Here is a 17500-nt window from a genome sequence, read left to right as displayed (position 1 = left end):
CCATTCCTACAAATGGGGTGCAAACAGCACCCACTTCCCAGGCTGGGGTGCAGTGGCCTGTGACCACACACTCTAGTAAATACAAACACAGGGGGCCCAGCACTCACTACAACAAACTAACTCACCTTAACATTCAAATAATCAATTAAATAAATAATGGGGTTTTAGTTCATGAATTGATCAATGCATTTAAGCTTGCAGCCCATCGCCAAGGGACCCCACCTCACTGCAAGTCCTACACTAACAACTGGTTTTCTTGGGAACCTGACCACTGCGTCCACGCTGACTGTGTATCTGGCAGATAGACTCTGAACTGACGGTAACGTTGAAAAAGACATCAGCTGGAGAGGCGTTTTATTGCGCCCTAAGTTCTGAAATCGCTGTCTCCCATTGAGTGGACCAACACAGAATTGGTAGACCAACAACAGAGACCTTATCACCATTTGAAGCACTCACCCAAGAGTGTATTCCTATATTTATACACTTAATCAAGGTTTAAAAGGCCTATTGATCTTGGTGTACTACCCCTGAAGAAGTCCCTAGGGGACGAAACGCGTAGGGTTTTTCGTATGATCATGTTGCACCTGTGATTGAAGTCCTGTACTGAACCACGAAAATTAGTGTAAACGATTTCAAAACTTGCACATTTTTAAACTGTTTTATTGTAAAGAATAAATATTCTGTATTTTTACAAGTTGTGGACTGGTGAAACCACCCCTCGAGCGCACCTCTACACCTTTCTTCTCCATACATACATACATACATACATACATACATACATACATAAACTGCTGCTCTCATACATACATATATACATACATAGCTGCTCACATACATACATACATTCATACATACACGGCCTCTCTTATATCAAACCAATCATATATACATTGAAGCACCTCCTCCAGCTCCATACATATATATAACACCACTCTCCCCCCTCCCCAACAATACAACAAAACGGGTCCATACATAATTACAACAGCAACTAACCCCATTACAGCATTAGTTTGGCTCCATATGTATATACAAAAATATACAACCCCCTCCCTCCGCAGTCTAACTGACACCACCTTCCCCGGGTGGTGACTTCATTCAGCGTTCAGCCACTTCTCCTGGGGCGGGCCACCTCAGTGTGCAAGATAGGGATGTGTCCTTACCGATGGGCTGGCAGCCTGCTCCCTGCTCATGGCGCTGCTGCTGCTGGATCTGCCGACAGGTCACTGCTCCGCAACCGCAACCCTGCCTGCTTCCGGATCCAGCCTCCATATTCTGCTTGTGCTCGGCGGTGCTGCTGCAGGTGTGGGGGTGGCAGTGACTGTGTGCGGGCAGCAGTGGCTGTGTCGGCAGGAAACATCATCCCTGCTACCGACAGCTCTCCTGCGCTGGCCGCGGCTTCCAGAACTCGGACGCGGCTACAGGAAAATGGCCGCCGGCCCCCTGCACTGAGGACATTTTCCTGTAGCCGCGGCTGTGTTCTGGAAGCCGCGGCCAGCTTAGGAGGTGGACAATGCAGCACGGCCCATAGCCGTTAACTAGGTAAGCGGCCTGGGGGGCACATGGTACCCTGGCCCAGCCTGCCCCTGTGCGCGCTCCGGTGTGCAGCCCCTGATGGTCGCAGGAGCTTGCTCCTGCAATCAGCTGTTTCCTTGTCTCTTCCCCCGGCAGAGTCTCCTGTTCATCAGCGACCATCTCTGGTCGTTGATGAACAGGCGACACTGAGCAATATATCTCCCCCGTGTTTACACATCTTTAGGGTGCCCATACACTGCTGTGACGTCTTGCAGCAGTGTCCGGACACCCAATACCCTGCAAGCCCATCGGGACCTTCCCGGCAGCAGGGACTCATGCGATCCATTGTAATGGGTCGCATGCGTCCCTGCTTCATGTCCTCCGTAGTGTCAGTTTCATCTTATGTCCCCAGTAGTGCCAGTTACATATCATTTCCCCAGTAGTGCCAATTACATATCATGTCCCCAGTAGTGTCAGTTTCATCTCATGTCCCAAGTAGTGCCAGTTACATATCATGCCCCAGTAGTGCCAGTTACATATCATGCCCCAGTAGTGCCAGTTACATATCATGTCCCCAGTAGTGCCAATTACATATCATGTCCCCAGTAGTGCCAATTACATATCATGTCCCCAGTAGTGCCAATTACATATCATGTCCCCAGTAGTGCCAGTTACATATCATGTCCCCAGTAGTGCCAGTTACATATCATGTCCCCAGTAGTGCCAGTTACATATCATGTCCCCAGTAGTGCCAGTTACATATCCGGTCCCCAGTAGTGCCAGTTACATATCATGTCCCCAGTAGTGCCAGTTACATATCAGGTCCCCAGTAGTGCCAGTTACATATCAGATCCCGAGTAGTGCCAGTTACATATCATGTCCCCAGTAGTGCTGTTACATATCATGTCCCCAGTAGTGCCAGTTACATATCAGGTCCCCAGTAGTGCCAGTTACATATCAGGTCCCCAGTAGTGCCAGTTACATATCAGGTCCCGAGTAGTGCTTTTAGAGGAAGAAAAAAAAGTACATTCTGGAAACTATGATTTTCGGAAAGATTTGGATAACAGATATCTGGATATGGGATACTTAACCAGCATATCCCAGTCAGTGTCCTAGAGGTGTATACTCCCTATACACACGTACTGTAATAGATGTGTGTATTTCATATGTATACGTGTAGACTGAGTCTCTGAGGTGTGTACTCACTACATATATATGTATATATATATATATATATATATATATATATATATATATATATATATATATATATATATATATATATATATATACACACTCGAGTATAAGCCTACTTTTTCAGAACATTTTTTATGCTGAAAAAGCCCCCCTCGGCTTATACTCGAGTGAGGGTCCCACTTGAGTCAATAAGTTTACCCAGTTTTTTGTTGTAAAATCAGGTGCCTCGGCTTATATTCGGGTCGACTTATACTCGAGTATATACGGGGTATATATATATATATATATATATATATATATATATATATATATATGCAAAGGTCCTATTGTGGCTGGCAAATCAGCTCCAATAAGCAGGCACTCCCAACGGTAAAAGGTTACAAAGGTGCAATTTTTATTTTCAAATAGCCATTGCCTTTGTCTGGCCAGACAAAAAGAAAACTGAAAATCAGGATTGCGGAACACCTCTACAATATAAAAAAAGGGATTAAAAACACACAGCGTGTCAGCACACTTCGCAGAAAGACACAACGGTACTTGTTTCCTAGCACGGCCACACCGTCGGGGTGGTCGTGTCGGAAAAATCGCGTCGGTCGCATCGCATGCGATTTGGTCGCATGCGATGCGACCGACCCGGTTTTTTTATTGAATCAAATGTGAATAGGGTCCCTGGGACCCGATTTTACATTGGATTCAATGTAAAATATTCTCGAGACCCCCAATTTTACAATGTAAACCCCACCCCACGATTGACGCCAACCCGAAGCGTGGCGAGCGCAGCGAGCTCGCGAGGGGCGGCTGTGCGCATCCTCCGACCTTTTCATTCCCCTACTATCCACGTCGGCATGGAGTTGAGAATATAAAGTGTGGCGAGCGCAGCGAGGCGAGCGGACGCGTACAACTTCACAGGTATACGCGTCAGCTCGCTGCGCTCGCCACACTTTATATTCTCAACTCCACGCCAACGTGGATAGTAGGGGAATGAAAAGGTCGGAGGACGCGCACCGCCGCCCCTCGCGGGCTCGCTGCGCTCGCCACGCTTCGGGTTCACGTTAATTGTGGGGTGACGACGGGGACATATATAATGTGAAATGGGTCATATTGGCCCATTTCACATTTTTTACTATGTGAGATGGACTTAATCAAGTCCATCTCATCTTGTGCCATTATAATGGCACAAGACCGACGCGATGCTCCCGATTTCAATGTTAAAAAATATTTTAACATTGAAGCCTATGGCAAAATCGCGGGCATCGTGTCGGTCGCGTCGGGGCCAATGTTAATGGTCGCGACCGACGCGATGCCCGCGATTTTCCCTTTGCCGGCAAAATGGACCTGATTTCAAAGGAAATCGGGTCCATCGCAGGCTTTGTGTACCTTAACTTAAAGGTACACGATGCCCGCGATTGTGGCCGTTCTAGAAAATAAGTACCGACACAACAAAGACCCAAAAGGCCTTATCTTCATGGGAATACAAAATGTCAAACCACACTGGAGAGGAGAAGACCTAGTCACATCTCTAAAAAAATCAGAAACAAAATGGATGTTCCAATTGGACACCATAGAACCAAAAGGACTCAACATAGACATTGAACTGAAAGTCTTCCTGTAAACAAAAAGAACACTCAGCCCTTCCCCCTTCCCCATCCACTCTCTTCAGCAATTTCTTGAAACTCTGAGCAAAAAACTCTACTTTTCTCTATTTTTATATTTATTTTTACCTATACTTCTTTTATTATTATTTCTATTTTCATTTTTATTTATATTTTTATCTTTATTTTTATTTTATTTTGTTTCTTTATGTTCATTTTTATATTTATTTCTATTTTTATTTTTAATTTATTATTTTTATGCGCAAAAGTGGGAACAACAAAATACCCCATTTCCAATGGATTACCCAAACCATGAGGTTGCCGCCATAACGGAAGTCATCTGCCAGTGACAACTTCCGTTTTTATCAATAAAGTCCCTATAAATAAAAAAATCGTTTTTAAACAGACCATCCTTGAAAAAGCATCCTGTTGGAAGGGAATCGCGTTGGGTGGAGAAGAGGAGCAGGACAGTCATCAAGGGGTGCTCCATCGTTCACCCCCAGCTACACGCCGCAAGTCCCGTACAAAGCCGGAGAAGGTGACGTCACCGCAAGCCGCCCGTCGCACATGGAAGACACAGACCGGCGATACGCCGCTGCCTTCTCCTGTTATCAGGTTAGATGCTAGGGCGAGACTAGCACAGTTAGCTAAAGATACTGGACTGCTGCCTTCCACAAAATAACCACTTAAAAGAGTGTAAACTTAAGCGCACAATTTCATTTATTTATTTTTATTTTTTTTAAATTATTTTTTATTCTCACTATTATTTATTTTTCTTTAATCTCACTTTCATTCTCAGTCTATTAACCCTTTCCCTCCCAACTCCCTCTTCCCTTCCTCCCCCTACAAGCGCCCAGTAATTTATTGCCTTCCAGCAAACAACCTTAAAGGTCCAGGTGGGAGACATTCTTCACAGGAAGAGGAGCAGCAGAACACGAGGACCTACACTGACACTAGAGGGAGGAAGAATAACTTCACAGAAAGAGTAGTAGATAAGTGGAATAGCCTCCCATCAGAGGTGGTAGAGGCAAATACAGTAGACCAATATAAACATGATTGGATTCTTCATATTGATATCCTTACAAAGAAATAAGGATCAAATATGGTTTGAGGTAACATGTTTAAAAAAGGGGCAGACTAGATGGGCCAAGTGGTTCTTATCTGCCGTCACATTCTATGTTTCTATAAATGGCCAACACAGTCACCAGATCTCAACCCTATTGAGCTGTTGTGAGAGCAGCTTGACCGTATGGTACACAAGTAGTGCCTACCAAGCCAATCCAACTTGTGGGAGGAGCTTCAGGAAGCGTGGGGTGAAATTTCTTCAGATTACCCGCTAGAATGCCAAAGGTCTGTAATTGCTGCAAAAGGAGCGTTCTTTGACGAAAGTAGAATTATTGTTATTTCCAATAAAAAAATCATTATTTCTAACATTGCCAATGTCTTGACTATAAAGTTATATTCATTTTGCAACTCATTTGATAAATAAAAGTCAGTTTTGATGTAAAACATGACATTTTCTGGGTGAGCCCAAACTTTTGAACATTAGTGTATTTATTATCTATAGACACAGATAAGTGAACGAATAAGGTGCGCACCCAGCTGCAGGACAGTCAATTATTCCCAACAGGTTCCTCAAAAACCCTTCACCATACACCAACATACAAAGAATGGAATAAGACTTAGCCAGCGCTTGGAGTTTTGATCAATACCAGAGTTCCTCCCATATGGTCATGTAGAAAAATGGGAAAGAAATGGTACATACAATAGTGAAGTACGTTTGAAACAATACAACACACTTTAATGATAAAAACACATCATTTTTAAAAACACCAATAGTGCTAAAAAAATAGCATTAAAAAATGCAAACTTTCTCAAGTGAATTTCAATGAGTCCTTAAATGAATGGAGGATTGTAATTACCAGATCCTATGGAACTGACAATGAAGCAGTTCCACAATCGCATGAGATATCACACATCTGGATAAATGCTGCTGGGCACTTCTGAGTGGGTCTCCTCTGGTCCTCCAAATCCTTAAGTGGCTTCTGTGCAGGTCACCAACGCGTTTCTTCCTTTACAGGACTTTATCAAGGTGGAAGTTCACTTGAGAAAGTTTGCATTTTTTAATGCTATTTTTTTAGCACTATTGGTGTTTTTAAAAATGATGTGTTTTTATCATTAAAGTGTGTTGTATTGTTTCAAACGTACTTCACTATTGTATGTACCATTTCTTTCCCATTTTTCTACATGACCATATGGGAGGAACTCTGGTATTGATCAAAACTTCAAGCGCTGGCTAAGTCTTATTCCATTCTTTGTATGTTGGTATTTATTATCTATGTACAGGCCTAAAAGCATGGTTTGTGTGCTCCTGTCCCGCATTTTACCATTGCTACCTCCCGGCTCGGATGGGCATCGCCGTTACCTCTGCCAACCTTGCACGCCACAGTGGAAGAGGAACTGGCTGCAGTCTGGGGGGGGGGGGGTCGCCCTTTTCGCCCTCCCTGATATAGATATACAAGAATATAGATATACAAGAATAAAGGTGCCCATACACGGTGCCATGATCGCACCCGTTGCGATCAGAAGGCAGTACAAAAAGTATGCGCATCACATACTTTTTGTACTGTGTGATCGGGATAAAAAACCGGCATGCGATCTGTATGCGCTTTGCATGCGATTTTGACTATATAGTCAAAATCTAATGTCAAATCTCACAGTGTGTACACAGTCGATGCACAGCAAAGTAACACAAGGTGCACTGCCGCAGAGTCCCTCCGTGCAGAAAGAAGGTGTGGCTTAGTGCCCAATGCCCGTTTTCAACACCCCAGTCGTCAGTGAGATGCGGGATGCCCCCAGATTATGCAGGCTCTGACACAGGGACAGGTGCTGGGTGCTGCACGTATTGCTCTAGAGGTGTGTTCCCATATCTACATATAGGCCCTTATTCTGGTTCACTCATAAAGGCAAATTCCTTCTCAAATGGACAAAACCATGGGCACTGCAGGTGGGGCAGATGTAATGGGATACGGTTGGTTGGTCTAAAGCATGTTGGTCTACACCACTAAGTCCAGATTCTGAAAGGTCGACATGGGACAAGGTCGATGGGTCATTAGGTTGACACAAGCATTAAGTCGACATGGGAAAGGTCGACAGTCAAAAGATTGACATGGGGGTTTTTCACAGTTTTTTGAACCGACATGTGCTGACAGGCGGTATTTCATGCCCTACCATCCACTAGGGCGTGGTGGGAGAATAAAAGTGTGCTGGGCGTAGTGAGCGCAGCCACCCATACAAGGGGACGCGGTGCTACGTTTCAGTGTCCATGTTGATTGTGTCGACATTCGGGTAAAAAAAAAGGTGAAAAATCCCATGTCGTCCTTTTGACTGTCGACTTTGCCCATGCTGACTTAATGCTTGTGTCGACCTAGCCTCATGTCGACCTTTCAGCATGTCGACCTAGTGGTGTCAACCTAATGATCCACACCCCATATAATATGTGCAGAGTTAGTTTTGGTTTTAATCTGTTTCTGTGCAGGGTGAATACCGGCTACTTTATTCTTACATTGCAATTTAGATTTCGGTTTGAATATGCCCCACCTAAATCTAACTCTCTCTGCACATGTTACATCCGCCCCACCTGCAGTGCACCTGGGTTTTGCCCATTTTGAGAACAAATTTGCCCTGCTATCAAGTCTGAATAGAGGCCCATAGGCATTTCTTTAATGGGTGTAATGTGTGCACCCATGTTTTAATATCCACCTTTATGGAGTTTACCCCCTTGTGAACCTGCTCGTTGTCAGGGGCCGTCATCCACGCCACATCCTGCTGGTTTTTGGGGGAATCCCCCAGCACCTCCTATGGGGGCTAGTGCTACGCCATTGCCAACACCACTGTCGGACACTGCGGCCCTTGGGTGGGACACAGCTATAGGATTCTGTGTGGACTGGGTTTGGGGAACACTGGTATATAGACTCTGAGGTGTGTGCTTCCTGTAGCTATATGTAGTCTGAGAGGTGTCTGCCCTTTATATGTATATACAGTCCTAATGGCGCTTACTCCCTATATTTTTTCCTAGCTCTACGAGTGCCTGTATACTGCCCAGAGGTGCGTCTGTATAGCCTTAGAGGTGTGATAATGGCATATGCACAGTTAGAGCAGTCAGTGACTGGAGGTAAGTGCTTCCCCCTGAGATATTTATTATATGTATTGTGATGAGATATACGGTATATTACAGGTTACCTACTGTATATCACCACGCACATCTTTCCCAATATTGCTCCGTTTATTAAACCGTGGATATGACGGCAACCCAGACAGCAAGGAAAATATTACTATCCTGAGGACTCAGTGATTGCTATATACTGTATATTTAAAGGGTTAACTCCTCTCCTATTTTGAGGTGAAGTACCACCAGTGACCACTAGAGGCCACACAACAGACACAATTACTCTTTAACAGAAAGTGAAACCAAAATGCTGGATATGGAGAAATAGATCTGTGAAGACAGAGATTGGAGGTAGGAGCGGAAAGGGCCTAAGTCGTCATTTCGATTATATTATAATACTACAGTTGTGCGTCACCACAGTGGTGAGGGTAGGGGGCGTCACCACAGTGGTGAGGGTAGGGGGCGTCACCACAGTGGTGAGGGTAGGGGGCGTCACCACAGTGGTGAGGGTAGGGGGCGTCACCACAGTGGTGAGGGTAGGGGTCGTCACCACAGTGGTGAGGGTAGGGGGCGTCACCACAGTGATGAGGGTAGGGGGCGTCACCACAGTGGTGAGGGTAGGGGGCGTCACCACAGTGGTGAAGGTAGGGGGCGTCACCACAGTGGTGAAGGTAGGGGGCGTCACCACAGTGGTGAAGGTAGGGGGCGTCACCACAGTTGTGAGGGTAGGGGGCGTCACCACAGTGGTGAGGGTAGGGGGCGTCACCACAGTGGTGAGGGTAGGGGGCGTCACCACAGTGGTGAGGGTAGGGGGCGTCACCACAGTGGTGAGGGTAGGGGGCGTCACCACAGTGGTGAAGGTTGGGGGCGTCACCACAGTGGTGAGGGTAGGGGGCGTCACCACAGTGGTGAGGGTAGGGGGCGTCACCACAGTGGTGAAGGTAGGGGGCGTCACCACAGTGGTGAAGGTTGGGGGCGTCACCACAGTGGTGAGGGTAGGGGGCGTCACCACAGTGGTGAGGGTAGGGGGCGTCACCACAGTGGTGAGGGTAGGGGGCGTCACCACAGTGGTGAGGGTAGGGGGCGTCACCACAGTGGTGAAGGTAGGGGGCGTCACCACAGTGGTGAAGGTAGGGGGCGTCACCACAGTTGTGAGGGTAGGGGGCGTCACCACAGTGGTGAGGGTAGGGGGCGTCACCACAGTGACCGTCACCACAGTGGTGATGGTAGGGGGCGTCACCACAGTGACCGTCACCACAGTGGTGAGGGTAGGGGGCGTCACCACAGTGGTGAGGGTAGGGGGCGTCATCACAGTGGTGAGGGTAGGGGGCGTCACCACAGTGGTGAGGGTAGGGGGCGTCACCACAGTGGTGAGGGTAGGGATACTTCCTGTTAATTGTGGATACTTGGAAGGTATCTGGATGTGTAGGTCGACATACATGTTTGACATGGTTAAAATGTCGGCACAAGCTAAAGGCCAAAATGGTTTTATACATCGCTGGTGCCGCGCTGTGTGCTGATCGGTCTGTGCTGAGCGGTCTGCACCTAACTGCATCGCTAAGCACAGATGCTCAGTCGCCCCGTGTGGATGGGGCATTACAGGTAAATTTACTAAAGCTTCTAAAACTGAGGTGATATTGTCCATAGCCACCAATCGGATTCATTTTCTGAAATGCATTAGAGAAATGATAGACAAAATCTGGTTGCTATGGGCAACGTAATCTCTTTTCATTTTAATAAGTGTTAGTAAATGACCCCTTCCAGTACAGATGAGGACCTGGGAGATGCTCCCTCATACAGGAGACCTGGGAGATGCTCCCTCATGCGGGAGACCTGGGAGATGCTCCCTCATGCGGGAGACCTGGGAGATGCTCCCTCATGCGGGAGACCTGGGAGATGCTCCCTCATGCGGGAGACCTGGGAGATGCTCCCTCATGCGGGAGACCTGGGAGATGCTCCCTCATGCGGGAGACCTGGGAGATGCTCCCTCACGCGGGAGACCTGGGAGATGCTCCCTCACGCGGGAGACCTGGGAGATGCTCCCTCACGCGGGAGACCTGGGAGATGCTCCCTCACGCAGGAGACCTGGGAGATGCTCCCTCACGCAGGAGACCTGGGAGATGCTCCCTCACGCAGGAGACCTGGGAGATGCTCCCTCACGCAGGAGACCTGGGAGATGCTCCCTCACGCAGGAGACCTGGGAGATGCTCCCTCACGCAGGAGACCTGGGAGATGCTCCCTCACGCAGGAGACCTGGGAGATGCTCCCTCACGCAGGAGACCTGGGAGATGCTCCCTCACGCAGGAGACCTGGGAGATGCTCCCTCACGCAGGAGACCTGGGAGATGCTCCCTCACGCAGGAGACCTGGGAGATGCTCCCTCACGCAGGAGACCTGGGAGATGCTCCCTCACGCAGGAGACCTGGGAGATGCTCCCTCACGCAGGAGACCTGGGAGATGCTCCCTCACGCAGGAGACCTGGGAGATGCTCCCTCACGCAGGAGACCTGGGAGATGCTCCCTCACGCAGGAGACCTGGGAGATGCTCCCTCACGCAGGAGACCTGGGAGATGCTCCCTCACGCAGGAGACCTGGGAGATGCTCCCTCACGCAGGAGACCTGGGAGATGCTCCCTCACGCAGGAGACCTGGGAGATGCTCCCTCACGCAGGAGACCTGGGAGATGCTCCCTCACGCAGGAGACCTGGGAGATGCTCCCTCACGCAGGAGACCTGGGAGATGCTCCCTCACGCAGGAGACCTGGGAGATGCTCCCTCACGCAGGAGACCTGGGAGATGCTCCCTCACGCAGGAGACCTGGGAGATGCTCCCTCAGGCAGGAGACCTGGGAGATGCTCCCTCAGGCAGGAGACCTGGGAGATGCTCCCTCACGCAGGAGACCTGGGAGATGCTCTCTCACGCAGGAGACCTGGGAGATGCTCCCTCACGCAGGAGACCTGGGAGATGCTCCCTCACGCAGGAGACCTGGGAGATGCTCCCTCACGCAGGAGACCTGGGAGATGCTCCCTCACGCAGGAGACCTGGGAGATGCTCCCTCACGCAGGAGACCTGGGAGATGCTCCCTCACGCAGGAGACCTGGGAGATGCTCCCTCACGCAGGAGACCTGGGAGATGCTCCCTCACGCAGGAGACCTGGGAGATGCTCCCTCAGGCAGGGGACCTGGGAGATGCTCCCTCACGCAGGGGACCTGGGAGATGCTCCCTCACGCAGGAGACCTGGGAGATGCTCCCTCACGCAGGAGACCTGGGAGATGCTCCCTCACGCAGGAGACCTGGGAGATGCTCCCTCACGCAGGAGACCTGGGAGATGCTCCCTCACGCAGGGGACCTGGGAGATGCTCCCTCACGCAGGAGACCTGGGAGATGCTCCCTCACGCAGGAGACCTGGGAGATGCTCCCTCACGCAGGAGACCTGGGAGATGCTCCCTCACGCAGGAGACCTGGGAGATGCTCCCTCACGCAGGAGACCTGGGAGATGCTCCCTCATGCAGGAGACCTGGGAGATGCTCCCTCATGCAGGAGACCTGGGAGATGCTCCCTCATGCAGGAGACCTGGGAGATGCTCCCTCACGCAGGAGACCTGGGAGATGCTCCCTCACACAGGAGACCTGGGAGATGCTCCCTCATACAGGAGTACAGTCAGATATTATGAGGAATAAAACACACATGACATTACTGAACATTATATGTGCTCCAGGGATAAGTGGAATCTTCAGTATAAAAGAGTCCCAAAATATAGGGTGATACACAGACATCAGGCAGAATTTTATTTTGCAAGAATTCAATTTTTTTTTGTGTTTTCTTATGTATACTATTAATAATATTCATCATTTGTATGTACGTTCGTGATAAACTGGAACTTCTGAACTGATTTCGATCAAGCTTTTACTGAAATGTTCCTTGAGAGTCAACGCATCAAATCGACAAATTCGATGGATAAGCGGTGCTAGTTTCCTCAACAATCTGCACCCCACAACCCTGGCTCCCGCTCCTCATACCGATGTGCGCCTTTGCACACTGTGTTGATGAACTTGAATAAAATTCCTAAATGACGGGAAGGGAAGGGAGCATGATCATACCCATAATTAATAATGACCGTAATAATACACAAGTACCAAAAAACTCCACAATCAGCGGTACTACCAGCAAAAGAATGAGAATGTCTTAGCACATGAAAAAGTTAAATAACTGCATTTTTTAAAGTAAAATAAATACATTTTTAAATTACAAATGAATTAAAGATGGAGGAGAGGCGTTAGCGATCATCTTATGGGGATATTTGTAGATGGAGGGAAAAAAAAGATAAAAAAGTATTGTTTCGTGGTAATTTGGGGCATTTTTTTTTTTATTTAAATGTCAACACAAATGCTAAAAAGCAATAATTTTTTAAAATACTTGAAATAGATTTCAGGGTGCATAAAATTGGAGAAACTGATTTAATGGTCATTTGTGGACCTTTTTTTTAACCCCAATAATGACAAGTAATTATTGACCTAATTAAATTATCAGATAACTTCCAAATGTCTAACTGGTCATTAGTTGGGAGTGTCGAGTTGTTTTGACATTAGAATAAAGTTTTTCTCCACCTTTTCACGCCTTAATGGGGTGCACACAAAGGCCCTTATTCAGATCTGATCTCAGTACAAATTTGTTCTCAAAATGGGCAAAACTATGCTGCACTGCAGGTGGGGCAGATGTAACATGTGCAGACAGAGAGTTAAATTTGGGTGGGGTGTGTTGAAACTGAAATCTAAATTGCAGTGTAAAAAAATCATGCAGTCAGTATTTACCCTGCACAGAAACAAAATAACTCACACATATCTAAATCTCTCTATACATGTTACATCTGCCCCGCAATCGCTATGCAGTCAGAATGCCAACATTGGGAATGCCGTCCAGCCAGAATGTCAGCATCCCATTTTAGATAGAAGTTTAGTGTTGCATTAAAAATGTAAATTGCCAACTGTCGACATTCTGTAACCGTTGGCCAAAATGTCCGCATGCCGACTAAACATAGCACACCCGGAAAATCGCCTGTCTATAATTTTGTTTTCCACGTATTACCTTTGTTTATCCTGCCTAAGAAACTTTCTTGGCACCTATTCCAGAGGGCACTGTTTAGCCTTTTCAATAGCTCCGTGTACATCAACTTCTTTAGAAGTACCTAGAAATGTAGATTTGCCAAGCCCAAGAATACTGCAGTGAATTCACCGCTCCCGACTGGCCGCATAAAGGCAGGTTTGTGCTTGAGATTGTGGAGCAGTAGCTGTTAAACCATACAGAATATTTACTTCAATAAATCATTAGAGGAAACTAAGGCACAATTATACCCATAGAGAAAAAAGTATTCAAAACACTGATTTATGTGGTCGAGCGTCTCGCACTTTTTCTCCAGCGTATTTAGAATTTTCTGCGTGTTTGTCATCTTTGGCTGTTACACTGTGTCTTTAGAGTAACGAGCTCTGCTTATTTAACATTCCTCATTAGAGGGTTTTGTTATTCTTGTTGGGCGCAGAGCAGAGATTTGCATAGGGTGCTGTGTTGTAAGGTTTATCTAATGGCACACACCGGCTCGCTGGAAACAAGCTGAATTTTATTCCACTTGGGGAACATTCCACTGAGCATTATTTGTGGCTTTCCAGAGTCAGCAGCCTGTGTGTATTGTGCTTGAAGCACAGTGTGGCCAAGCCACACGCAGGAGAGGGGGGGGGGGGGTCCAACTGTCCATTAATGGGATCCTACCGTCCTGCTAGAAATCCTGCGCTCTAATTCCTGCTTGTAAATGCTTTTAGTTTCTCAAACCATCTTCCTTTAGGACTGTAGATGGAGCCATTTTCTACAAATTGTCTCATTCTCTCTATAATACTTTGTCTATAATATGTTTCGGTACTTATCTAGTATCTGGGCTGCCGATTTTGTGATTGTATGCCTTACCTTAAGGCATACAATCAGATGCGATGCGATGCGATACGATTTTGCATAGGATTCAATGTTAAGAAGGTCCTGTTCATTTCCCCACTATCCAAGTGGGCATAGAGTTGATTTTATATAGCGTGGCGAGCGCAGCGAGCCACCGAGCCCGAAGCGTGGCGAGCGAAGCGAGCCCCGCGAGGGGACGCATATTTCTTAAAAAGTATTCCTTGTACCCTTGCGGGGCTCGCTACGCTCGCCACGCTTCGGGCTCGGTGGCTCGCTACGCTCGCCACAGGTTTATATCCAACTCCATGCCCACTTGGATAGTGGGGAAAGGAAAAGGACCCCTTTTTCCCATTGAATTCTATGTTAAAATGGACTCAGACCATTTTAATTCAATAATTTTTATTGATTTTGCAAAACAAACATAACAAATATACCCCCAACAGTATGCATAGCATGGTAGGCGAAATTAACTTGCAGCAGAATATTATAATAGTATTGAAACCGGACATAGATATGATACATTAAGGTAACAACCCATAGATACTGTATGACAACTAATGTACCCGCAGGCGCCACACGAGCACACCAAAGTCATGCACATCACTGGGAATAAGAGGTACAGAATAATATATTATTGCCACACCAGCTAATGCCTAAATATCTACTTAAAAAAGAAAAAAATTATACCCAAAAGGAACCCAAAGCAACCCCCCAATAACCCCCCACCCTGTATGTCCCACCCCCAACCTGGGAATACCTGGAGCCCTAAACCTACCATATACCCTATAAACCCACTAAGCTACACTTACTAACTATAAAAACTAACCCATCCACCCCCCCCCCCCCCCATAAAAACTACAGAATGTCGAAAGCAGGATATACCGAGGGCTATACTTATATGACCCCAAACCCAGCCAAACTAGGATGGCCATACCCCTGAGTATAATGATATGTTACATTTGGTAATAAGGATACAGAAGGAGCTATATTATAGAGCTGCATATTGCATTTGCAAAATTATAAACTTAAAATAATATAGGGATAGAGGTTCCTTCACAAAATAATACCAAAGGTGATGAGGCACAATGTGGTATATAGTATTAAAACAAATTTTAAACCTAGAAAAATAATAAAAGGTATAGACAGCTTCACTAGGATATAAAGCATCAATACTAAGAAAGATAATAAGAGGTCAAATGCAGACAACATCTTGAACTAAAATACAGTGTGAGACATTAATCCGGCCAGTCCTCGGTCCCCTGGGGTAGCATGGCGAGCAAAATAAACCCATCTTCAAGTGCAGGAGGGCAACCCAGGAGAGCAACCGTAATATGCACATGTGGATATACGAGTAGGAATGATCCTGTTCCAGGAGTTTATAGAAAGCATAATTAGCAAAACAGGATTTGAAGGAAGGCCATGGTATGGTCAAAGGTTGCGGATGTAGTGTAGCAAATATCTTCATCTTTGTACAGGATTCCATAGACACTTATGTCCAAGGCAGAGACTGGTATACTAGCAGAAGAGGGCTCAGGGCCCTTAGGCACAGACAGGTCATCCTGGTAAACTGCATCATGTCTCTCAGAGGCACGAGGAGAGGATGGGACATTCACCTGAATCTCATCCAGTCGAAGAAGTAGTCTAGCCGAAAAGGCATGTATCGCATCCAGTATATGGTGAACAGAAGTTTCCATGGTCATAAACAGGAGGATCAGAAAAGCAAATTAGGAATAGGATAGTCCTGAGGCAATATGGGCAGTGGCTAGCACACTGCCCTTGGCATGTAAGGGGCCAGTATTTAGATAGAACAGGGTCAGATATCCTAGATAAATGCACCAAACTTCAGTCACCAGCACTGTACCTCCAGTTGGAGAAAATGGCATCCGCATCAAGTTATCGTTTCCAGGATCACAAAAGTAGGCACCTTAAAACCTCAGCAATGACCAGCAGGAAATTTGCGGGAGGACCGGAATGTCAAACAGAATAGAAGAATAGTTATTCACCACTGGCCGCCGCTCCACAGCCGCTAAGAATCCCAAATGACACAGCCAGGGAGCCCGCAGGCAAGATGGCGCCGGTACCCTCCGCGCGGACCGCGGCAGCAAGTCCCAGAGGAGACAGCTTCCCGCTCCACCGCTCAACACAACGGGGAGCCACCGACGCTCGTCACCTCAACCCGCTGCAGCACCCGGGAGAGAAACCACAAGGCAGAGCGGCAGCGGAGCAGCGGAGACCAGCGGCCTCCAAATCCCAGCGCCGGAGCAGGCCGCAGCTGCGTGTGACCGCAAGTCAGCCTCCAGGGATTCCAGAAACTGCCCCAGTGTAGAGGTATGACTGCACAGCAGATAGTCCGCGCCTGGAGCAGGGGTCAGGGTCCTCAGCGGCAGCAGTGCAGGATGTTTTTCAGGATATAGAGACGGAGCGTGGAGAACTGCTGCCTACTCCATGTCCAGCCAGGCCACGCCCCTCTTTTGGACTCAGACCATTTTAACATTGAATCCTATGGAAAAATCTTGACCATCGCATCGCATACGATTTGGTCGCATGCGATGCGATACGATGCGATGCGATCCGATCCGATTTCTAAATCGGCAGCCCAGATACTACATAAGTACCTATGTTTCTGTTCCGGGGCCTCTTTTTTAACTGTATTTTTATAGCTGTAAACGAGAGAATTTTGTGCGATATCTGCGCTAGCTAGCCATTCGCAAAGTGAATCGTCCTCTAAAGCTGGATACACTGTGATATTTTATGTCTTGTAAGCGATATACATAACAATATTGTTAAGGATATTATCGTACATGCAGTCTAGTGTGTACTCACTATGGGCCAGATTCCCTAAGCTTCAAAAGTGATCAAATGGAGAGTGATAAACAGCCAGCCAATCAGCTCCTTTCTGACATTTTTCAAACACAGTCTGTGACATGGCAGGTAGGAGCTGATTGGCTGGCTGTTTATCACTATCCAATTTTATCACTTTTGAAGCTGAGAGAATCTGGCCTTATATCAGTAACGACCCTCCACTATCATCTGAACATCCAGGGGGGGGGGGGGGGGGGGGGGGGGGTGGTGTCCTGAATCGTATAATGTGTACA

The 17500-nt window shown here is 47.2% G+C and overlaps 1 protein-coding gene across 4 annotated transcripts in view; it reads left to right on the top strand.

Annotated features, from left to right (window-relative positions):
• The window catches only part of SOX6 (SRY-box transcription factor 6), a 442476-nt gene that overhangs the window by 1791 nt on the left and 423185 nt on the right, over positions 1-17500 (top strand). Inside the window, exon 2 of one of the 4 annotated variants that reach the window (XM_083164677.1) lies at positions 8380-8475. The exons of 2 other annotated variants lie outside the window; for them this stretch is intronic. In XM_083164677.1, coding sequence (XP_083020803.1) covers positions 8439-8475 — 37 coding nt within the window. In that variant the 5' untranslated portion in view covers positions 8380-8438. Of the gene's footprint in view, positions 1-8379; positions 8476-17500 lie in introns of those variants that run through there. One more of the 4 variants, XM_083164682.1, reaches the window with a different exon arrangement.

The sequence above is a fragment of the Crinia signifera genome, chromosome 11 (genome assembly GCF_055691185.1).
Source record: "Crinia signifera chromosome 11, ASM5569118v1, whole genome shotgun sequence".
Classification (NCBI taxonomy): Eukaryota; Metazoa; Chordata; class Amphibia; order Anura; family Myobatrachidae; genus Crinia; species Crinia signifera.
This window is presented reverse-complemented; position numbering and strand designations above follow the sequence as displayed.